At 42.6% G+C, this 25,326-nt stretch overlaps 1 protein-coding gene across 3 annotated transcripts in view; it reads right to left on the reverse strand.

Annotated features, from left to right (window-relative positions):
- Nucleotides 1-25,326, reverse strand: part of ARHGEF4 (Rho guanine nucleotide exchange factor 4) — a 237,609-nt gene that overhangs the window by 41,635 nt on the left and 170,648 nt on the right. For all 3 annotated transcript variants that reach the window (XM_082252193.1, XM_082252195.1, XM_082252194.1), the window contains one exon: nt 13,270-13,400. In XM_082252193.1, the coding sequence (XP_082108319.1) occupies nt 13,270-13,400 (131 nt within the window). The remainder of the gene's footprint in view (nt 1-13,269; nt 13,401-25,326) is intronic.

The following is a 25,326-nucleotide window of genomic DNA, read 5'->3' on the forward strand; positions in this document are numbered from 1 at the left end:
AAATATCTTTATGTATTTGTTATCACAAACCCACATATACCTATCACTATTTTATTGATTATATACACATAGCCATCAATTTTATGACCATCTAATTATTGCATTATTTATATATATTTCCATCGCACTAATACAGTCATTATTGTTTTTAGCCCACTAGACGTATTTTTACTCTATATACTTTGCACTAGACCTATTTATTGGCCCCAGATTTTAAACATATGTGTATCCCTTACCCATTTTTTCTTATCTAATTTGTGGCAGCGCCACTTACCTCCACACTTACTTTCATATATTTGATATAGCTTTGCTATATTTTGAGGTAGGCTGCAGCCAGCTCTATTAACTTCAACCATAAGCGCGGAAATCTTTCACCCCTACAATTTTTATTTTTTGCGCTATAAACAAAATAAGAGCAACAATTTTAAAAAAATAATATTTTCACATTTTTTTTATATGAAATTCTCAAAAAAATGTAAAAATCTAAATTTTTTAACATTTTAGGGCAATTTGCTTTCTGCTACATATTTTTGGTAAAAAAATCGCAATAAGCGTATTTTCATTGGTTTGCGCAAAAGTTATTGCGTTTACTAACTACGGGAAAGATTTATGTCATTTTTATTGTTTTTTTTTTTAACTAGTAATGGCCACGATCTGCGATTTTTTTTGCAGGACTGCGACATTGTGGCGGACAGATCGGACCCCTGACTGACATTTATGACACTTTTGGGGGTACCAGTGACATTACTACAGTAATCAGTGCTAAAAATATGCATTGTTACTGTAAAAATGACACTGGCAGGGAAGGGGTTAACTTTATTGGTGATCAAGGGGTTAAGTGTGTTCCTAGGGGCTTGATTCTAACTGTTAGGGGGCGTGGCTAGTAATGTAATCACAGAGACATACGATCCTACATAGCAGGATTGCATAGCCTCTGTTCTTACATCAGGGAGAATGACAGACGGCTGTGTTTACATCAGCCATCTGTCTTTCTCCCCCTCCTGTGGGAGATCGCGAGTGACCCACGGACATCAGAGCCGACGGTCACACGCGCTGGCTAGGCAGGGAACGAGCGGGGGCGGGAGCGCGCCGCCAGTGGCGCGCACTCGCCCCCTACAGGCTCGTGGTAGTACGTAGTACTACGTCACTTTGCCCAGGAGAGGCTGACTGCCGCAGTAAATAGTCGAGCGGCTGTCGGCAAGTGGTTAATATACAGTATCTCACAAAAGTGAGTACACCCCTCACATTTTTGTAAATATTTTATTCTATCTTTTCATGTGACATCTCTGAAGAAATGACACTTTGCTACAATGTAAAGTAGTGAGTGTACAGCTTGTATAATAGTGTAAATTTGCTGTCCCCTCAAAATAACTCAACACACAGCCATTAATGTCTAAACCGCTGGCAACAAAAGTGAGTACACCCCTAAGTGGAAATGTCAAAATTGGGCCCAAAGTGTCAATATTTTGTGTGGCCACCATTATTTTCCAGCACTGCCTTAACCCTCTTGGGTATGGAGTTCACCAAAGCTTCACAGGTTGCCACTGGAGTCCTCTTCCACTCCTCCATGATGACATCATGGAGCTGGTGGATGTTAGAGACCTTGCACTCCTTCACCTTCCATTTGAGGATGCCCCACAGATGCTCAATAGGGTTTAGCATGCTTGGTCAGTCCATCACCTTTACCCTCAGCTTCTTTAGCAAGGCAGTAGTCACCTTGGAGGTGTGTTCGGGGTCGTTATCATGTTGGAATACTGCCCTGCAGCCCAGTGTCTGAAGGGAGGGGATCATGCTCTACCCGTAGTATGTCACAGTACATGTTGGCATTCATGGTTCCCTCAATAAACTATAGCTCCTCAGTACTTTTGTGAGATACTGTATATATATATATATATATATATATACTGTATATAAAGTAAAAAGGCCAAAAAAGTTTGAAAAAAGTTTCCCTTACTTTATGTTTTAAAAACAGCAAATAAAAATGCCAGGACAGTATGAACACCGCTGAAATTACACAATTTTTGAAAGTAGATTCCCCCAAGGTGATCTGATTTTTTGCCACAAATTTTTCAAAAGGAAGAAGTATGTCAGTAATTAATGGTGCACTAGACACATTAAATGGTAACTCTACTTTCATGGGAAAAAAATATAGTAAAAAAAAAAAAATATTATAGCATATGCAATTGCTACACAAGCCATATATTGCAATTTATTGTTATTAAAAATCACCTTTCCTTTTCAATCCACAGCGCTGAAATTTTCTGAAAAATTAAATTCAAAATAGAAACCGGGTGGACTTCTGTACATCATTGGTGTACAGAACGCCTTCAAAAATGTAAATTCCTGCTTGGGTGATTGGCTTACTAATTTCACCACAAATCCCTAAGTCAGATATTAAAGTAGAACTCCTGCCTAACACTAACTAGCCTTAAAAATGCCCCCTCCTGCTACCTATGCTTACTATGTAAAAAAAAAAATGGTGTATACTACCTATTTTTTAGCCTGGTCTGGTCACGTGATTCCCTGTGTCAGTCGCCTAGGAATTCTAGAAGTGGTGATGTCACCCATAGTTTCCCATGTCCCAGCCGTTGTCAGTGGTCCTTCGTCTCTCTTTCAGCTGCCGCTGAATGGATCACATGACCGGACCGATATGGGCTAAAAATAGGTAAGTATCCACATTTATTTTACACAGATTAGTCGGCATAGGTAGCTGGAGGGGGGAAGGGAATTTTGTATTAACTAGTTGTGTCAGGCATGAATCCTTTGCAACAGAGATGTCATTTTTGGTGAGAAACTCCATAAGGATCCATAGATGTGAATCACTGGTGTGTGCAGCCTTTTGCATTAGGGTGTGCACCCCAGAGCACAAACACACATGCATGTATATCAGCAGAGCAGTAGGTGGTGTCAGTAGAGCAGAGATTGGTGTCAGTAGAGCAGTGGGCGGTGTCAGTAGAACAGAGATTGGTGTCAGTAGAGCAGTGGGCGGTGTCAGTAGAGCAGTGGACGGTGTCAGTAGAGCAGAGATTGGTGTCAGTAGAGCAGTGGATGGTGTCTGTAGGGTAGTGGGAGGTGTCAGTAGAGCAGAGATTGGTGTGAGTAGAGCAGTGGACGGTGTCAGTAGAGCAGTGGGCAGTGTCAGTAGAGCAGAGATTGGTGTCAGTAGAGCAGAGATTGGTCTAAGTAGAGCAGTGGGTGGTGTCAGTAGAGCAGAGATTGGTGTCAGTAGAGCAGTGGGCGGTGTCAGTAGAGCAGAGATTGGTCACAGTAGAGCAGTGGATGGTGTCAGTAGAGCAGAGATTGGTGTCAGTAGAGCAGTGGGCGGTGTCAGTAGAGCAGTGGACGGTGTCACTAGAGCAGAGATTGGTGTCAGTAGAGCAGTAGACGGTGTCAGTAGGGTAGTGGGAGGTGTCAGTAGAGCAGAGATTGGTGTCAGTAGGGCAGTGGACGGTGTCAGTAGAGTAGTGGGCGGTGTCAGTAGAGCAGAGATTGTTGTCAGTAAAGTAGTGGGCGGTGTCAGTAGAGCAGAGATTGGTGTCAGATGAGCACTGGGTGGTGTCAGTAGAGCAGAGATTGGTGTCAGTAGGGCAGTGGACGGTGTCAGTACAGCAGTTGGCGGTGTCAGTAGAGCAGAGATTGTTGTCAGTAGGGCAGTGGACGGTGTCAGTAAAGCAGTGGGCGGTGTCAGTAGAGCAGAGATTGGTGTCAGTAGAGCACTGGGTAGTGTCAGTAGAGCAGAGATTGGTGTCAGTAGGGCAGTGGACGGTGTCAGTAGAGCAGTGGGCAGTGTCAGTAGAGCAGTGGGCGGTGTCAGTAGAGCAGAGATTGGTGTCAGTAGGGCAGTGGACGGTGTCAGTAGAGCAGAGTTTGGTGTCAGTAGGGCAGTGGTCGGTGTCAGTAGAGCAGTGGACAGTGTCAGTAGAGCAGTGGGCAGTGTCAGTAGAGCAGAGATTGGTGTCAGTAGGGCAGTTGACAGTGTCAGTAGTTTTGTATTTTTATTATTTTTTTAAATTTTATTTTTTTTATTTTTTACAATATTAATATTTTTACAATTTTTTTAGGAGCCCTGTTAGGGGGAGTTGTTGAAATATCAAGGGACTAAACAGACCTATGATGTCTCACTTTTTGACTTTTGAGAAAGGAAATGAGAACAGGGTTTCCCCAGTCCCTTTCTCTGCAGCCTCAGCTGCACTGGACAGTGAGTGAATGGAAAGTGCTCTGTGCTGAGCAGCTTCCTGTTCATTCACGAACTGAAGCATAGTAAACATAGTTTAGTATGCTTCAATTAAGAATGAACACAGGAGTGATTGGTACAGATCACTCACTGTATTCATTCAGAAAAGGAAAGGGCTGGAAAATGTAAATATTTACTGGCCCCTTCACCCTTTCTCCATCCTGAAACATAGAGAGAAGGGAAGCTGGCAGCACTGCAGGGGGAAAAGGGGGGAGCCAGGAAGCAGAGGAAATGGGCACCGCACGGGGTGATTAGGATGTGCCCATGCACACCTGGCACACCCTGTGCAGATGCCTATGATGTGAATAGTGATGATGTGCAAAGGGAAAATAATACAGAACAGAAATCAATATACTATGGTCACATGAACTTTCATTGGTTGCACTTTGTATATCAACACTCCCTGTTGAGAAAAAGTAGACAATATGGGCGCTTCCATGAGGCTGAGCCCTGGATCCAAAGGGTGATTCTTGTCAGCATGCACTCAGGCACAGCATCGCCTGTAAGCGAGGGGAAAAGAGTCGACTCACAGCTAGCCAGTGTCCAGTGGGCTGCTAGCATGTAGGCATGCGGTAAACACACAGCGCGGTTGAGCTTCCAGAAACCACGCTGGAACACACGCGGCCAGGGTCAGCTGCAGGTGGGTGGTAACACGTTTTGGAGCATGCGCGGCTCCTTCATCAGACCTGTGAATCGGCTCTTCTCCCCTGGCTTACAGGCGATGCTGTTGGACGATCACAGGCTGTTTCATTGGCTTTCATTACATGGATTATCTTGACGTTGACGTTACAATAAATGGTCATACTGCACTTAAAGGCGCCTTTTGTTTCTCAAACACGCCCTGTTGCACTACCCTAATGCAATCATTATTTTCTGACACATAAATATGGTATACTACAACCAATACTTAATTACATCTTTAACTGTGAAGAAACAAAATAGTGTGCCAATACATCATTATCACAATCACCTTTTCTAATCTGCCTACCCTAATGTGGTGGGTGAGGGAGGCATGCTGGGCAGACTGACCAGACCCTTGGCACAGCTGGGCCCAGCCAATGACTCAGCTCCTCCTGAGGGATTCCTGGGTTTTCCCAGGCCAGCTGCGAAGTTATAAATTACCGGTCTTGGTACCACTTAGAACAGCTCTGATAAGAGCTTCCCATGGGGAGGTCTATACAAAGCAGCACAAACAACGCAGCTCACTGAGCACTGACATATGATGCAGTTAATACACCACATGACCCATTTACTATCAATTATCATGATTTATAGTCAGTATTTTGCACCCTAATAAGCTTTGCTACAACATACAATTAGTTTTCATCTTGATAATAAATAATATACACCTAAGCTATACCAAAAACCTTAGCACAATTTTAGCAATGTTTCGCCAAACTCAATATTAGGATGGGCTCTACCCTTCTGAAACCAAAATGTTGTTCCCAGTTGCGCACTTGAATGAACCATTTATCATCCTATTCTTACAAAAACTGCCAATACCCTTATTTCTCACACTGCAAATGCTACAACCATCACACAACGGAAAAAATATCCCTAATTAATTGAACAGCTACCAAATCATCCAGTTAATTTCCCAAAAAAGTCACTATTCTTAGAAGGCCACACTGGGCTTCAAGCCTTCAAACTGCTTATACAAGCATGTTTCCTGGCAGGCCAGGAAAGGGGGGGGGGAGGCGAGCGAGCACCTCCACTCTCCTGAACCACACCAGGACACATGCCCTCAACATAGAGGGGGTGCTTTGGGGTAGGGGGGATCCCCCCCAGAGCACCTTGTCCACATGCTGATAAGGACACATGCGTTTTCTCCACAACCCTGGCCCGGTGGTTGTGAGGGTGTGGGGGGTGACTTATCGGAACCTGAAATCCCCCTTTAACCGCTTGTCGACCGCCCATCGCATATGTACTGCCGCAGGCTGGCTCGGCTGCGCAAATCGATGTATGGGTACGTCGGTTCGGGGGAGTGGTGCTTTTGTTGAGCTGAATACTGAAGGACTTCCAGTCAGACGGGTTCTTCAAAGGGAGACTACAGAACAGTTATTGTGTTAAAGTGATACTAAAGGCAATTCTTATAATTTTTTAAAGTAAAATGATCTCATATACCCGCTCTGTGCAATACCAGCGGTCTCTTATCGCTATTTTGGAAGTCCCCCTGCTGCAGCTCTCTGCTTCTCCTTCACACAGCTTGCCTAAGGGGGCATCAATGCCATCACGAGCCGAGCTATGTGCATCCATAGACACACAAAGTGCGGCTTGGCCATGCCCCCATTCCCTTCTCACAGGATTTGACTGACAGCAGTAGGAATCTATAGGTCCCGCTGCTCTCAGAGTCTCCTGTAAGACCAGGAAGAAAGGAAGAAATAGCAGAGATGCTGCAGCAGGGGACAGCGCTGGATTGTGAGAGGACTCAGGTAAGTGTTTAGGGGCTGGTGGGGGGAAGAAGTGTAACTTTTTATAACCTTAATGCAGAGAATTATAATCACTTTGAATAACAGCTTATGTAACTCTAGGTGATTCTAGCATAGGCAGAAAACTGTTCAGTTTCAGGGAGCTTAAAAAGACACGTGGCCACTCAATGGAATTGAAAGAGAAGCACTTTATCCTTAAACTGTGTAAAGGGTTCTTTACTGTCAGAGCAGTAAGGATGTGGAATGTCCTTCCACAATTGGTGGTTTCAGTGGGAAGTGTTGATAAGAGTTTAAAAAGGTTGAGCTGTATGGACTGGTGTCTTTGTTCAAATTTACTGGTTATCTGATGAAATTATTTTATGTTACTAACCTCTACAAAAGGAATAAATAATAAAGAAGAATAACAAAATTAAAATATTCTACTAAGGTAACATTGCAATATACCAATCCTAAAATTGTGCTGATTCATGAAATATGAAAGGTGGATCTGATTAACTGACATTTTCTTTAGGTATAACAGAGCAGCCGTAACTAGAATTCACGGCACCCCAAAGCAAAATTTTAATGGGATCCTCCCAGGGACTTTCCTTTTTGTTAACAAATGACAATATCAGTTAGGACAATGGTGTACCGTGTAATTGATCAATAAAGTATATTTAAACCAAAGAAAGGCAGCACTAAAGCTGGTAATACATTCAGTACACTATTAGGGGGCAACACTGTGGATAGAAATTGCCATAGATGAGCAGCAGGTAATTCAGGAAGACCAGAAGCTCCGAACACATCCACTTTACCCACAGATAAGCTTGATGCAAAGTTGATATGTGACTAGTAACAGCATGATCCTGTGTATCTGATGTCAGATCTTCTGGAATAGAAACTTCAGACAACTCCCTTAGTGGGCTCCCTTTCCGCCCTTTGGCCCAATATCAGATGAGTTGGATAACTATGCCACTGTCAGCATTCACATGGTTTAGGAACAGGGGGCTGCAGCTCCTGAGTGTAATTCACCTTATAAAATAGAAGTCTTGTGCCCTTGCCCCATTCATCGCATTTACTTTCCCACTCAGTACACAGCTTATCTCTAACCCTAAAGCTGAATGTCTTAATTTTCAGTAAGGCTTTTTTTATTTACTTTCCATAGATGCCATTCAATAACATTCAGTGGGCATAATTCTAGTATTGCTTTTCATTTGCAGCACTTGCTCTCCTACTTTATCCCTCTGCTTCCTGCTATGTAAAGCATTTTCAAAATTTTGGATCCACATCCAAAAGTCTTCCCCTCGGACAGAGTGATGCAGTGTCTCTGCAATGGGTATGCATGCTGCAACGTTGGGCAAGAATCAGAAATTTCACCAGAAGGCCACTTTTCTTGATGTCATCTTCCGTGGAAGTGGTTCTGTAGTATGTAATGATGTAATGTAACCAAGCTTGTTTTTTTTCACTAGGGGGAGCAAAAGACTAAAAGTCTGCACAGGATGTCATGTAACCAAAGGCTAGACCAGCCTGCTCCTACTCCAGAAAGGCTGCATGTGATTATGTGTTCTGCACTCTGACCGCACTTCTTAGCTTGTTAAAGGGTAACTCCCCTTTTGTGGAACAAAAAAATTGCAAATAAAAAAAATAATAATATAGCGTATACAATTGTGACACAAGTCATATTGTAATTGAATGTTATTAAAAATTACCTTTCCTTTTCAATCTGCAGTGCTGAAATTTTCTGTAAAATACAATGCATAATGGCTGCAAATGTATAATAAAGTGTAGCTCAACCTTTACATTATAATAATGCTAATAAATAAATGCTAGTAAATAATACTAAATAATAATATCAAAAAGTCTCTTATTTTCAGTGTCTTTTAATCCAATAGTCTGTGTTAGTGAAAACACTTAAAAAAAAAAACCAAAGTGCTCTGCATAAACTCTTCTGTTAGTGCTTATCCTTCACCAGCAGGAACCTAAGTTAGACTCGAACACAGCCTGTTCGCTGAATGGCGAACAAATGGGCTTCTTTGCGGGAACTTCGAGTCGCCGCATCCATAATGCACTGGCAGTGTGTTATGTGATTGGCCAAAGCATGGACTCTGCCCTACATGTTTTGGCCAATCAAACCATCTGTGCCATGATTGGCCAAATGCAGATGCCTTTAGCCAATCATGGCTCAGGGGCAGCTGTTAAGCTCACCTCTCCCTGAAGGAAGTACACTTTTAAATCACCTGCTGGGAAAGTGATTTGAACCCACAACCTCTTGATTGCAAGCCTGGGATTCTACCACCTACGACACTGTCAAGCCTGCTTAGGCTGAACACACTCTCCCTGCCTAACTAACTTCTATCTCTAGAAGTTAGTTAGTTAGTTAGTTAGTTAGTTAGTTAGTTAGTTAGTTAGTTAGTTAGTTAGTCAGGGAGAATGTGTTCAGCCTAGGCAGGCTTGATGGTGGCATAGGTGGTAGAATACCAGGCTTGCAATCAAGAGGTTGTGGGTTTGATTCCTTTGGCCAGCGGGTGATTTATAAGTGGATTCCTTCAGGGAGAGTGTAGTGAGTTTAACAGGTAGTATAGTTAATAATACATTGCTGGCAGGTAGAGAGCTTTTTGCTTCTTACAGTTTGTTGAGATCAGATAGCACAGTGTATACCACAACGTTTTATATATATATATATATATATATATATATATATATAAATATATATATATATATGCACTTCAGTTTATGTCAGTAGTGCTGAAAAAAATGGCGTGGGGTCCCCCCAGTCCATACCAGGCCCCTTGGGTCTGGTATGGATTTTAAGAGGAACCCCGCATGAAAAAAAATGGCGTGGGGTGTCCCCTAAAATCCATACCAGACCCTTATCCGAGCACACAGCCTGGCTACCCAGGATGGGGGTGGGGGCGAGCGAGCACCCCCCCTCCTGAACCATACCAGGCCACATGCCCTCAACATGGGGGGTGGGTTCTTTGGGGCAGGGGAGGCTCTGTCCCCCCCTCCCCATAGCACCTTGCCCAATGTTGGGGACAGGGGTCTCTTCCCAACAATCATGGACTGTGGTTGTGGGGGTTTGCGGGGGAGAGGTCTGCGGGGGGAGGCTTATCGGAATATGAAAGCCCCCTTTAACAAGAGGGCCCCCAGATCCCGCCCCCCATGTGAATGGATATCGGGTTCATTGCACTCCTTCCCATTCACCAAAAAAGTGTACAAAAAAATAAAGACAAAAGCCAGTTTTGGACAAGTCCTTTATTAAAAAAAAAAAAAATAGTGTCCCCCGATGATTACGTCGCCTGCCCGCAACCGAAAAATAGAAAAAAAAAGAACCTCCTGCTTCTCAAGACGCCTCCTGCGCTAATGAGCTGTTTGAGTTTGACAGCTCTTTTATAGGTATCGGACGTCACGAGCGTCCCATATTGCACTGCTCAGGTACAGTGAATAAATTACATGACGTCATGTAATTTATTCGCTGCACCTGAGCAGTGCATTATGGGACGCTCATGACGTCCAATCCCTATAAAAGAGCTGTCAAACTCAAACAGCTCATTAGCACATGAGGCGTCTTGAGAAGCAGGAGCTTCTTTTTTTTTTCTATTTTTCGGTTGCGGGCGGGCGACGTGATTATCGGTAGACATATTTTTTTTTATTTAATTTTTTTTTAATAAAGGACTTGTCCAAAACTGGCTTTTGTCTTTATTTTTTTGCACACTTTTTTAGTGAATGGGTAGGAGTGCAATGAACCCGATATCCATTCACATGGGGGGGTGGGATCTGGGGGGGTGGGATCTGGGGGCCCCCCCCTGCCCCAAAGCACCCACCCCCCCATGTTGAGGGCATGTGGCCTGGTATGGTTTGGGGGGGGGGGGCGCTCGCTCGCCTCAACCCCCATCCTGGCCAGCCAGGCTGTGTGCTTGGATAAGGGTTTGGTATGGATATTAGGGGGAGCCCCGCAACGTTTTTTTTTTAGATTTTGGTGTGGGGGTTCCCCTTAAAAGCCAACAATACATTACAGCCGCAAGCAAGTTTAAATGAAATTTTTTCCTTTAGCAATGCCAGTATTGCTGCAGCAGGCTATACACATCGCACAAAAGGCGCCACTTTACAGGCACATTAAGGGGGCCCCCCAGGCATGATATTTAAAGGAATTTTTCATTTTTATTGTTTCACTTTAAACATTAAAACGACTGCTCCTGTAAAAATGATTGTTTTAAAAAAAAAAATGGAATTGATTCATGTTTCCCAGGGCAGTATCCAAGTCCCCATACACTTTTTTGGGCCAATAACTTGCATTTAAGCCTTTAAAATTAGGACTTTTGATTTTTCATGTTCGTGTCCCATAGACTTTAATGGAGCTTGCATGTTTGCTAGAACCTTTTCCCCTGTTCAAGATGTTCTGGAAACTATTGTTTGGTTTCACTATTTTAGTGTGTTTTGAGTTAAGGGAGATAGCGCTTATTACACCTAGATTTTTAAATGCAACATGGCTATCTGGAGGTGTTCTATACACAGATGGTGTACAGAACCCCCCCCCCAGAAATGTAATTTCCGGCATGTGTGATTGGCTCACTGATTTTTCCAGAAGTCTGCACTAAGATACAAAATACATTTTGAGCATCCCCTGCAACAAAAATGTCATTTTTGGGAAGATACTCTTAAACAGAAATCACATCTAAATGTACCAATTTCTGCATTATAGCCCTGCAGGTGCAGCAACTGATTGATCATTATAAAACCACACCCATGCAGATCCACTTGTCACATGGACAGAGACAAACGAACCGCTATTCCTTCAGAATAACAAAAGGTAGGAATCTGCAACAAAGTTTGTTAAAATCATTGCAATGTACATAGATTATTCAGAGGGGAATGTTTTTTTCTCAACAAAAGTGAATTTACTAATTAAGTGGTGTTGAAGAGACATCCTGAGACAGTATGCTAACACGAAGCAGCATTTATGTCCCAGAAAGCATGGGGAAACGTTGGACTTCTCAATAGAGGCTGCTGCAGCAAGTTCCTCAAACCTATAACATATCTGGGGGGCGTCCTGTACACCATCTGTGTACAGAATTCCTCCAGGTAGCCCTATTGCATTGCATTTTACAGAAAATTACAGAGCTGAAGATTGAAGAGAAAAGGTCATTTTAATAACATTCAATTACAACTTGACCTGTGTTGCAATTGTATATGCTATATATACATATATATGCTATATATATATATATATATATATATATATATATATATATATATTTTTTTTTTTTTTTTTAAATTTTGCTAATTAAAGTGGAGTTACCCTTTAATGCACAGGTTACAAGCTACCTGGAGTCATGGGGACTATTTAACAAAATTGCAAACAGAATGTTTAGACACCTATGTGTGCCTGCTATCTAACAATGTAATACATTAGAGATAGGTTCACTTTTTACAATTTAAAGAGGACACTGCCAAAACATAACACCATCATCTCTACACTTTTTGACCAATATGATGTTGTGAGACATTATAGTGAAAAAAAAATGCATTTAATAAATATCTGTAAAATATTAACCACTTTCCCACCGCTCACATTGCTGCTACTGCAGCAATGTGGCTCGTTATCGTCCAGCGATGTAGACCTACGTCGCTGGACTCCTCCTCCTGTAGGCGGCGCTCGTGCGCCACCGGAGGCGCGCTCCCGCTGTATTCAGTCACAACGGGAGTCGGGCCAGGGGAGGAGCGGCGGCGATCGCCGCCGCTCTTCCCCGATCATCGGGGAATCGAGTGAGGAGATCCGCCCACTTGTGTAAACAGAGCGGGCGGATCTCCTAAGTGACAGGGAGTGACAGATCGGAGTGTTCAGCATAACTGAACATCCGATCTGTCCCTGACTCACTCATTCACCTCCCCCCCCACACGTCAGTAAGCACCAGGCATACATTAACCCCTCCATCTCCAATAAAATTATCCCCTTCCCTGCCAGTGTCATTTTTACAGTAACAGTGCATATTTATAGCACTGATTACTGCAGTAATGTCACTGGTACCCCCAAAAGTGTCAAAAATGTCAGTCAAGGGTCCGATCTGTCCGCTGCAATGTCGCAGTCCCACAAAAAAAAAATCGCAGATCGCTGCCATTACGCGTTAAAAAAAACCACCAAAAATGACAGAAATCTTTCCCTTAGTTAGTAAACGCAATAACTTTTGCGCAAACCAATCAAAATACGCTTATCATTATTTTTTTTACCAAACATAGGTAGCAGAAAACAAATTGGCTAAAAATTTAAAAAAAATTTAATTTTTACATTTTTTTTGGGGGGGGGGAATTTCATATAAAAAAAATGTTAAAAATATTGTTATTTTTTCAAAATAAACGCTCTTTTTTTGTTTATAGCGCAAAAAGTAAAAATCGCACTGGTGATCAAATACCACCAAAAGAAAGCTCTGTTTGTGGGAAAAAAAGGACGTAAATTTCGTTTGGGTACGGCGTCGCACAACAGCGCAATTGTCAGTTAAAGTCACACAGCGCCGAATCGCAAAAAGTGGCCTGGACGTAAGACAGCAAAATCCTCCGGTGGTAAAGTGGTTAAAGTAAACAAAAAAAAAAAAACCTTTGGGAGATATGAGGGGTGTGTAATTTAAGTACCTCGTTTATTGCCAGCTGCTCTCCCCCTCCGCCATAACGGTGGCTGGAAACATGTAAATCTTCATAGAGGTCCTCATCACTTCCCATGTCATCGGTGAGAGATGGTCTGTCCAGGGAGCCATCTGTAATCACTGTGAAGAAAGAAACAGCGCTTCACTTAGAGAGATTGAAGGGTTACAAAGACTTATAATAATATACCAGCACAAAATGCAAATGAGAAATCCCTACATTTTCCAACACATATGCTATGTTGCGAGACAGACTGTTGTTGCTCACATCTGTCTGTCTGCTTTTGTTTGCTTGCCAAGCTGTTCATATTATTATATCACTACAGTAATATAGCTGAAATGAAGAAATTATACAGATAATGAAATCGGAGGTATAGAACTCTTATATGACGGGAACTGCAAAACATGGGTTTCCCTTCAGAAATTAAAGAAATACCACTTGTTTTCCTTCAAGCCTTGCACAACAATAAATCTGAGCCAGAATAGAACTGTCCTGCAGAATTATAATGGCCACATCTGAAAGATCATGGCATTTGGTACCATATTTGGTAAGATTCCAGATTGTATGGCCATAGCTAATTATTAACCAAGGTTTCCTTCATGCTCATGTGGATATTTATCTGCTTTTATACAGGGATGAATGACACCATAAGGTGTAATAATCAACTGTGAGAGTGTACATAGCACAATACCATCCTTGCAGATCTGGACATTCTACCAGTGCAGCTTACGTCATTACATAGGGTCCAAAATGACCCCAGAGGAGGGTACATGCTTACCATCTGAAACTTTCTATAGTGAAACTAGATCATATATAGAATGCAGGTTGTGGTATTGGTTTAGGTTCATTGGTGCTGGTGACATACCAAGAGAAGATGCCTGTGGTGTTGAAATGAATAAACTAATGATTGGATGTGAAGGGAAACAGACAAATGAAGAAGCTGCATTTTCTGGCCTTCACATACAGCAGGTGGAACACACTATATTGGGCGATTTAAGCCTGGTGGCAACACAGTAACACATTTTTTACAATGATGATCCTTAATTTCAACTATTGTAAATACATCCACATTTCCATCTGACAAAGTTTCATAAACCAAAAACCAACATGCTGTATTATTGCACGGAATTAAAAAAGGATGCGTTAGAGACTAAATATGATATAAAACAGATGACTCTTACTTCTAGGTGGTCCAGTGTATCTATTAGCCTGTGGACCTTGTATCATAAGTAGAGTTGAGAAATTAGGATGTATAAAAGTTCAATTTTTGTTTAAAAAATAGACTTGTGTCAAGGTCTTACCTTGCCCTCCTGTTGGCAGCCATCTTAGACATGTGCAGACTGCTGCCTCTTATAAACTCTGATTGCATCATCACTTGCCTGCTGCGTGGGTGTCGCACAGTGATGCTGCTGCATACCTGACTATATCTATCACCTGATGGGTTGCAGTCCTTGCCCTTGTGTTTGTGCTCCAAGGTGCATCTCTGCTAGCAGTCTTCTGTTCTCTGTGTATGACTTGGCTTGGCTGACAACTCTCCTGGCTCTCGACCCGGCATCGGCAGATACTACCTGCTTCTGGACTCGACCCCAGCTTGGATGACTAGCCGCTTCTGGACTTGACCCCGGCTTGTTCCTGCTCTCACTCCCTCACTCTTGCTGTGCGTTTATTGTTGTTTGCTCCAATAAACTGCTTTATTTTACCTGCATCCCCATGTGGTCTGGTTTCCTGGCACCCTGACAACTTGAGGATGTGTCTTTCATTGTACTGTTCACGATAGCTATTTGCAACAGGCCTCATTAGCTGTCTTTTACAGACCCCATCTAGTGGATTTTTTGTGATACCTTTGCTTTTTGTTAAATGTTTCCTAAACTGAGCTGTGTTTTATCAAATGTGTCACATTCCATGAATGCTTCGTATAGACATGAGATTTAATTGGGACCATGGTTTTTACAGACTTGTGACATTTGGGAAAACTGAGTGGGGCACTGTATTCAGTATGACTTCTTTATTCACTCTTGAAAATTCCATAAATACAAAGACCATTACCAGGATTTTTTAGGCATACATATGCTTTGATTGCATGTTTGGATTCAAATATCCTTTTATTAATATGTATGGATGAAAAGCAATGGTTTAAAGAAAATTAGCTGATTATTCGGGAGCTAGATACATTATACATTCTCGGGCACGGCTTCTCATCATAAATACATTAGCTCATGACTTATGTGTAGATTTATAAAAACTGCTTACAGAAACCCGCCAATCAAATGAATACTTCTCAAACTTCTCAACGCGCTTCATGAGCCAAAGTCATTTTTCGCTCCACAAAGTATAGGGTTCTTTAAATCTCATTACCATCTCAATATATTTCTTTACATAGTGGACCTTTACAACCTAATCCTGTCCCAGCATTCATGCTATATTAAGTCATACATGGGACGCTTTGCTTTTTACATACATAGCCTTTATATACAAAGACTAAGTGCTCCAGTACTGGAGGTAGTTGATAATCTTTGTCAAGACTGATATAAAATGGAAAATAAATGAAAAATACAGCAGTGACAATCACATTGTAAGAGCGCTCACTGAAGTGGATATGAAAAATCTAGTCTGAGACATATAATTGTTTTGACGAGTGTCTGTCCCATTTTGCATGCAATGTTACAACTATAATATAGTCTTCGCTTTAAGGTATTATTAGTCTGTTCAGCTGTTTGTAGTGATACAGTGTTGTAGTCCATGTTTCTATAACCACAGCTTCCAATGAGAGGGATAAATATACTGTATGTAGCAGTAGAACAAATAAAGATAGCATGTATATGAAATCTGACAAAGCTCGGCCCTAATGCACAATAAAAGATTATTCATGATTGTCTTAACAGCATTGTATCTTGGGAGATTGTAGTCATGGCAACCGTCAATTGGTTTAATCCTCCAGCAATACATGTGTAAAGCAAATGACCATTATGACTAGGCCTGCCCCCAATGCTTGTATGTCTGGGTGGATTTAACTCCCTTCTCCTAGCACTATAAAGCCTTTTCTGTGTTTCCATCTCCTACCTTTTCTTCTTTCTACCACCCACGCATATTAAAAGGAGCTCTGTGGAAAGCAGAGGCAAACAATGAGAGTGGATTATGTTGAAGTGGCTTGCAGGTGAGTGATACAGAGTGTCGCCATAATGTTTAGGCTATTTGAACCATCAAACTTACAAAATGAAGCTTTAAGCACAGTCCCTTGGTAGACTTGCTAATCATAAAACAACTCTTAGTACGTCCAATTTGTTCCACATATAGGTCTCCCCTGCAGACACATATACTGATCCTGCCTATAGCTCATATCCATAGCAGTAGGTTATATGCAGGAGAATGGAACTACTGAGTATGACAGCAGCATATTCAGCCCACACAAATCCTGTATGCATGCTAAAATACAAGATTCAATAGATTGCTACACAGCAGGTCTTAGGAAAGGTGGATGGAACTGTGTACATATGAATGCATGCTTCCTTTATACCGGATCGATTGAAAACCAGCACGCCACCATCTGGAGCAAACATATCACTATTTATTGCCGAAACATGAAGAATGAACTTAACATTTCTTTGTATGTGCCTCTTTATTAAATTTGGGTGCACATGGAAAGTATTGTAAGCTGGTCAACTGATTATTTGCAGAGGTTTCCAGTATTGATGGAGCAGATAATTAAAGAGATCTTGCATCCAATAGGTAAAATCTATTTTATCTGTCCTAGTTAGGTACAACACCATATAAAATATTCCATGACAACTCTCAACTAACGGTTTTTACCATGGACACAAGATCTCTTTGATCCACCAAAACTCCCATCTTACCAACCACACCTGACACAGCCCCCCTGAGGGAGTGGGGTCTGGTTCTCTCCATGCATTATCCAACCAAAAGATCTGCATGGAGATATTCGGTACATGTTTTTAATGACAGCTTGCGTACCATTTTAATGGTTTAGTGCAATCTACACAGATGTACGTAATACTAATTTCTTACATCTGGCTTTTAAAAAAACGAAGAAGCTGCACTATTTAGAGCTCCCCCGTCCCTAACCACCTCTTCCTTACTTTTGCTGCTGACCATTTTTTCAAAAGTGACCACACATCAAAACCATCAGTAAACTTACATAATATATGTATTAATAAAATGATATCAAAGCTTTGGATTTTTTTAAAATTTAAATGATAAACATGTCATACCTGCTCTGTTCAGTGGTTTGCACAGAGCAGTCCCGATCCTCCTCTTCTCTGGTCCCCTGCTGGTGCTCCTGGCCCCTCCCTGCGGAGTGCCCCCAGAGCAAGCAGCTTACTATGGGGGACCTAGGCAGGCTCGCTTCCAAAGGGCAAGAAAGAGACACAAATCGCTCAAAGGCTGTCAGCTGAACAAAGGATCCAGGGTAGGCTGTAGTAATCCTAAATTACTGGGTGCTCGCCGAAGGTCCGCAACCTTGAAACTCCATGTGTAGAAAGAAAAGCGGCACTTCCAGTAGTAGGAAAACGATTTATTGCAAAATCAAAGGTCCAACATCAAAGCATACAGGACAAACTGGATCAGAAGACGCGTTTCACACCATGTGCTTAATCATTGCTTCCAAGCCGCTGCTCTGCTTATCCTCAGCTCTCATTGGCTCATTGGCTTTGATTGACAGCAGCCAATGAGCAGGGAGAGTCCCTGGAGAGCTGGGGCTCTCGTGCACATCGCTGGGGGAAGATTGGGCTCAGGTAAGTATTGGGGGGAGTGGGATAGCAGCTGCACAGAGAAAGTTTTTTACCTTCTTGCATCGAATGAGCCTTTAGAACCACTTTAAATTAGTTATATCTACCCTACATTTATTTGTCTGAGCTTCAGCAGTCCTTTAACATTTAAAACTACATTTCAGCCAGGAATAAAATCATAACCAGAATTTTGAATGAATTAAGCATTTTAAATAGATTTTGTTGTTCAATATCAGCCTTCTGTTATCCTCTGCACAGCAGCAATCCAACTACCAGATGGAGAGGCAACTTCAGGCGCCCACCAGGCTCTACCGTAGGACATGAGTGACCATTGTTCACTGTTCTGTTGCTCATTCAATGTCCATTCAGCAGTTTGTGGGTGTGTTTTGACCAATGCTTTTGAGTAAGCTGTGCTATTCCTGCAGGGAAGTTCAATGATCTGGATGTACTGCTCTTAATTTTCAGTTAGGGTTGCCACTTCATCCCTTTTAAAACTGAACACATAATAATTAAACAGGTTCTGAGGCTAATTTTTTGCACATGAGGCACTAAGTTTAATTACCCCCTTAATCAGCCACAGAACCTGTGTAATTAATATGTGCCTGGTTTTAAAAAGATGAGGTGGCAACCCTAACTGCAGAGCAGGACCTTCTGAAGCATATCTAAATTTTACTAATTTCACATGGTGTAATTTTGTAAAGATCTTCTTTTTAAAAAGAAAAATACTTAAAATGAACGTGTGCTTTGCCAATGCAGGCCAAAGCAACAGGTTCACTTTAATGGTGGCCCACCAACTGCTTATGCTTACCTTCCCTACAGTCTTCTGCCACTCCTTTGCGATGCTGTTAATGAAAAAAGGAAGCCCTGTGTAAGCAATGGTGTAGGGACAGGGCCAAAATAGGTTGCTCCTCAGTCCTATATAGCTTACAAAGCCATAACCAAACTCCTTCTCTGTTGCCAATACCTTGAGCCTTGTGAATGGCTAAATCTCTCCTCTGTGTCCTACAGGACAAGTCACGTGTACAGCTCCCCTGTGATTGTAGGAGATATACTGTGCCTCTATGACTTTTTAGCACACCTGTCAATCAGAGTAGAAGCAAATAATACCCCTTTAGTAACAAGAGGTGGTTGAGCCCCAAATCAGAAGATTATTTTCCTGGAGGAGTGGGAACAAACTGTGCCAGTTAAAGGTGGTTATATGATTTTGGGGATTAAGTTACAGGTAATAAGGTTGTCTTGTTAGCTGCAGAGGAATCACAGGTGTACACTGAAATGGGTACAAGACAGAAGAAAATTTGGGGCCCTGGATAATTTCTTGCAAAGGGACCAAAGTAAGTCAAATACATTGTGTGCACAGAGTTTACCTTTAAAATGTTTAGTATATCTAAAGCTGCAATGCCTGTTACTATTGTTGAAATAAATCACACCTTACTTTTAAAGGGTCATTTCACCCAAACCTGATAATTCCATTTTTTTTTTAGATGTCTTAGGGACTGTTGAAATTATGAAATCTTGACTCAAAAGTTCTGTAAAAACCACTGTGATCATTATGGAGATTCTGGAAATTGAGATTCTGCAAATGCAAAGGCAGCAGAAATCACCAAAACTCCTAGGTGGAGAAGAGCAACTTCAGGAATTATGTCAGGAAGACCTATATCTAAAATATAGTTTTGGGTGGACCAACCCTTTGAGTTGAAAAGGATCTTCCTCAAGATCCCAGCAAATCCAGTGTTGTCTTGCTGTGATCTGCTGATCTGTTGCTGCAGGTCAGGTGAAGCACTGCCATCTTCCTTGCTGACAACTTTTCCTGGTTCAGGTAGCCAACACTCTGATGATGCAACATCAGGTTCCCATCCTCCAGCCGCTGAGTGGAAGCTCATGCTATCTGGAATATGTGACATGCATATTCTAGGAGGCTTCAGGAGCGCAGTAAGTGTCATTCTTACCTTGTTAAGAATGGAGGCAGAGTGAAACGTATGAGTTTAAAAAGTTTTATCAAAGTGAAGAAAGGGTGCTGCTCACCAACCCAGTGTATTAGTATGTAGAAAAATATGGCCTCAGTCAGCGTGGCTTCAGCCACGTCCCCCTGACATGTTTTGCCCCGCTTGCCAGGGCTTGGTCACATGATCGGGGGACTTGGAAACATAAGCGGGGCAAAACATGCCAGGGAGATGTGGCTGGAGTGATTCTGGCTTAGGCCATATTCATCTACATGTTAATGCACTGTGTTGGTGAGCAGTGCCCTTTCTTTTTCTTTGATAATGTTGGTACATCTATTAATGGTGCAGTGATGCCAGCTACCTTCACTGCAACCAGCAGGGAGATCTCGGTCTCAGCTTAGAGCGGCACTGCAAGTTTCATTTGGATCAGTTTAAAAAGTAAATAAACAAAAAGATATCAGGGGGTGGAGGGATCTGTAGGGAGGAAAATAGTTTTGCAGTACTCTTTTCTCTACAGCCTTCTAAAGCACACATTTTACACAGCATTCCTTTGTTCCAGAGGGCAAGGGGTGGGGATCTGATGTCAGGCACTGCACAGCATACAGCAGGAAGCTGAGTGTAATCTGAGACCTGAGTGGAGGGGAAGGACACCCCCCCCCCCCCCTGCAAAATCCCATTGGGAAACATGCACAGCTGAGGCTGTCCATAATCTGCTGTGTGCTGGAGGGGAGTGGGGTGTCTACTGGGGTTGTCTGGTGTGGGCATTGATTATCAGAAGTGATTCATGCACATAGATGAATGACCGAGCTGACACAAATAACACTGTGTGTTTTGGATTGCAGCTTGTACACAGTATAGAAGGATATGCTTTGTTCAATTTTAATTTCAGAGGTTTACAATCACTTTACGATCTGTTGTAATGATGATTTCAATGTTGCTAGTGTGAGAATTTGGCTCTACTGAATGTACATATGATCAAGGGATAAAATGTTCATAGAAAGGCCATTGTATGAAACAGAGAGCATTACAGTTAATGTATTCAGTAAACATAAGACAAGACACAATTGTGGCCAAATTCACTGGCCCTGAAGGGAACAATACACTGTGCATTCCAGGAATGTGCAAACACCCATTAGTGTCTTTTTAGAATCATGCTGCAAATTGTATATTTCGGGGGTTTAGAATAGCATTCATTAGCAGACTGCATTGTGATGACTAGAGTTAGACATTTCTATCAGTAAATCAGTCAGACAAATCTTCCCCGATCCCAGTCTACGAGCCTTGATTAGGAGCTTCCTATTCTCTCTGACATCTGCCGTTGACCTAAAAATGTCAAAATAAGGCAAGCTCCAAGAAATCTTCCAATAATATGTGACAGAGAGTGGTACCACCAGAAGTGTTCCCAGGCTACAACTTTCTTCCTTGGAAAGACTTTATTAACTCTTCATTTCAGACCTGAACATAGAGATTTGTTATTCTCCAGTTTGGACCGCCGTATAACAATAAAAGGTCATTTGATTTATGAAGAAAAAAACCCCCATGAACCTGCAAACATGTGCCATGCAGTTTGGTGCAGCGCGTTTTTGGAAAAGAGTCAGGCTAGGTCCACATCTATGCGTAACGCGAATACGTGCTTTCCCCACACACACGGAAAAGAGCTGCCCTTTAGCAGATGTGTGGCGGTGCAATTAGTTGCACCACGCCGTTCTGAGTAGTGCATTCTGGAAAAGCGCCAGGGACTTCTTTTCCACGTTTCTTGCACATTGAACTGAATGTATAATCTCATTTACCTTTAGCAAAAGAAATCTAATATGAGGACAAACCTAAACTATCCAATCAATTAGCATCAAAACAGGAAAGGCATTATACTACATAGTTGATGGTAGATATAAAATAGATTGTACATGCAGATTGTATAGTGTATGGTGAGCTTAAGAGAGATGCATGCAGAGCCACTGATAAGGCAGTACAACCAGCCCTCCTATACTGGGCCTGGGCCCCATCAGTTCAAAAGGGGGGCCTGGACACCCGCTGAGAAGGAGAGCCACCTGTACTGTCTTATTGCAGACACTGATCCTCTTCTGTCTCCACCTGCAGCGCTACCAGCTTCCCCTCCTCTCCCTCCGGCTGCACTGCAGGGGGATTGGTTCTAGCGCATGTGCCCCCTATGTGCCTCTTTCCCCCGCAGCGCTGCCGACTTCCCTTCTCTCCCACCAGCAGCCACTACGAGAACAGAGGGGGGTGTTTCAGGATGGAGATCGGGGAAAGTGACCAGTATATATGTCACTTACTGGTCCCTTCCTTTCCTTAATTAACACAGTAAGCAATTGGTACCAATCACCCCTCTGTCCATTCATCATTGAAGCATAGTAAATGGTGTTCACTATGCTTCAGTTTGTGAATGAGCAGGAAGCCTCAGAGCACTTCCTATTCCATTATCTGTGAAGCTAAGGCTGAAGAGAAAGGGACTGATTGATCCTCAGTGACTTTCAGCTGGGGCGAGGGGGCCCTGTCAGTAGGGTTGCCACTTTTTCTTCAAGCTAAACCCGAACACTTTAGCGGCCTGAGACACCTTGCTAACATCATCACCCTGCCCCTCAGTGATGCCGAACCTACCCCCAGACAGCTGCCCGCAGCTCCCGGACGGCAACAGATTTGTGTGTGACTATCTTGGTTACTTGGGGAGCCACGGCCCAGTCTGAATTTTGTGTCCGGGTTTCAGTCCCCCTGAAACCCGGACACGTGTTTCAAAACCCAGACTGTCCAGGTGAATCCCAGACAGGGGGCAACCCTACCTTTCAGGTAGTCTGTATGAGGCCCCGTGATTTCTAATAGCAGCCCTGGATGCATGTGGACTGCTTGTAAAAGCAGGATGTCGGGATGGGGTGGCTTCTTCATGGTTGGTCCGCATTCAGCAATCATAATCATACAAATATATATTGGGAGGATCACTTTTTAGGCTTACTGCAGCCTTTCCATTAAAACCTCTATGGCCAGCACAACTAAATTTAAATCGAGCTGATTATTTATCTATCCTCCCTTTTCAGCAGTTTGATCGCTCAGCAAAATCAATTTGTAGAAACGGCTCCATTCACAGATCCAACTGTTCTGCTTACATACTGCAAGGAAAGTCTTACTTTGTCAGCCGCTTTTATGTCTTAGAAGGCAGTGCTGTCACATATGTTTACTAGATGTCGGATCAAGAAATAACAATGGAACAATGCGCCATTCTGTAATTGGGTGCCAGTAAAGGCACAAAAGTCCTCTGTGTTCCTCTGTTTTCTTTTACACACAATTTTGCCTACAGCATTTATTGAGTGTTTGTGTGCCAAAAAGTGTTCTGTTTTTTATGTAGTCTTGGATTCTGTCAAAATGTTGAAGTTCTAGTAAAAATTTTTAGTGTGTCAATTACATACAACACATACAGTATCTCACAAAAATGAGTACACCCCTCACATTTTTGTAAATATTTTATTGTATCTTTTCATGTGAAACACTGAAGAAATGACACTTTGCTGCAATGTAAAGTAGTGAGTGTACAACTTGTATAACAGTGTATGTGCTGTCCCCTCAAAATAACTCAACACACAGCCATTAATGTCTAAATTAAATGACATTGGCAACAAAAGTGAGTACACCCCTAAGTGAAAATGTCCAAACTGGGCCGAAAGTGTCAATATTTTGTGTAGCCACCATTATTTTCCAGCACTGACTTAACCCTCTTGATCATGGAGTTCACCAGAGCTTCACAGGTTGCCACTGGAGTCCTCTTGAGACCTTGTGCTCCCCCACCTTCCATTTGAGGATGCCCCACAGATGCTCAATAGGGTTTAGGTCTTGAGACATGCTTGGCCAGTCCATCACCTTTACCCTCAGCTTCTTTAGCAAGGCAGTGATCACCTTGGAGGTGTGTTTGGGGTCCTTATCATGTTGGAGTACTTCCCTGTGGCCCAGTCTCTGAAGAGAGGGGATCATGCTCTGCTTCAGGTTGTCACAGTACATGTTGGCATTCATGGTTCCCTCAATGAACTGTAGCTCCCCAGTGCCGGCAGCACTCATGCAGCCCCAGAGCATGAAACTCCCATCACCATGCTTAACTGGGCAAGACTTGTCTTTGTACTCCTAACCTGGTTGCCGCCACACACGCTTGACACCATCTGAACCAAATACGTTTATCTTGGTCTCATCAGACCACAGGACATGGTTCCAGTAATCCAGGTCCTTAGTCTGCTTGTCTTCAGCAAACTGTTTGCGGGCTTTCTTGTGCTTGTGCATCATCTTTAGAAGAGGCTTCCTTCTGGGATGACAGCCATGCAGACCAGTTTGATGCAGTGTGCGGCGTATGGTCTGAGCATGGACAGGCTGACCCCCACCCCTTCAACCTCTGCAGCAATGCTGGCAGCACTCATACTACTATTTCCCAAAGACAACCTCTAGATATGACGCTGAGCACGTGCACTAACTTCTTTGGTCGACCATGGCGAGGCCTTTTCTGAGTGGAACCTATCCTGTTAAACCGCTGTATGGTCTTGGCCACCGTGCTGCAGTGCAGTTTCAGGGTCTTGACAATCTTCTTATAGCCTAGGCCATCTTTATGTAGAGCAACAATTATTTTTTTTCAGATCCTCAGAGAGTTCTTTGCCATGAGGTGCCATGTTGAACTTCCAGTGACCAGTATGAGAGAGTGAGAGTGATAACACCAAATTTAACACACCTGCTCCTCATTCACACCTGAGACCTTGTAACACTAACGAGTCACATGACACCGGGGAGGAAACAATTGCTAATTGTGCCCAATTTGGACATTTTCACTTAGGGGTGTACTCACTTTTGTTGCCAGTGGTTTAGACATTAATGGCTGTGTGTTGAGTTATTTTGAGGGGACAGCAAATTGACACTGTTATACAAGCTATACACTCACAACTTTACATTTTAGCAAAGTGTAATTTCTTCAATGTTGTCACATGAAAAGATATAATAAAATATTTACAAAAAATGTGAGGGGTGTACTCACTTTTGTGAGATACTGTACATTATATCATTTGAGGTAGGTCCAAATGCTCTGTTACACAGATTACTTCTTTGTTATACTCCTGGCGATTAAAGCCTAACTCAAGACAAAAATAACGCTTAGGCCTCCTCACACTTCTGCCTAAAAATTCCACATTTTTACAGTGTTTTTCCTGTCGGGCAACCAACACTTTTGATTTTCAGGATAGATGCTATCCAGAAATAAAACAGTTTTGGTTGACTGAAAGGGACTGGTTACAATGATCCTGTCAGCCTTACGTCCTGTAAACAAACCCTATTCCATACTTATCTTTCCAACAGCCCGGTTCCCTGGCCGCTGCAGGTACTCCAACCTT

This window comes from Pelophylax lessonae (genome assembly GCF_965119305.1).
Source record: "Pelophylax lessonae genome assembly, chromosome: 3".
Classification (NCBI taxonomy): domain Eukaryota; kingdom Metazoa; phylum Chordata; class Amphibia; order Anura; family Ranidae; genus Pelophylax; species Pelophylax lessonae.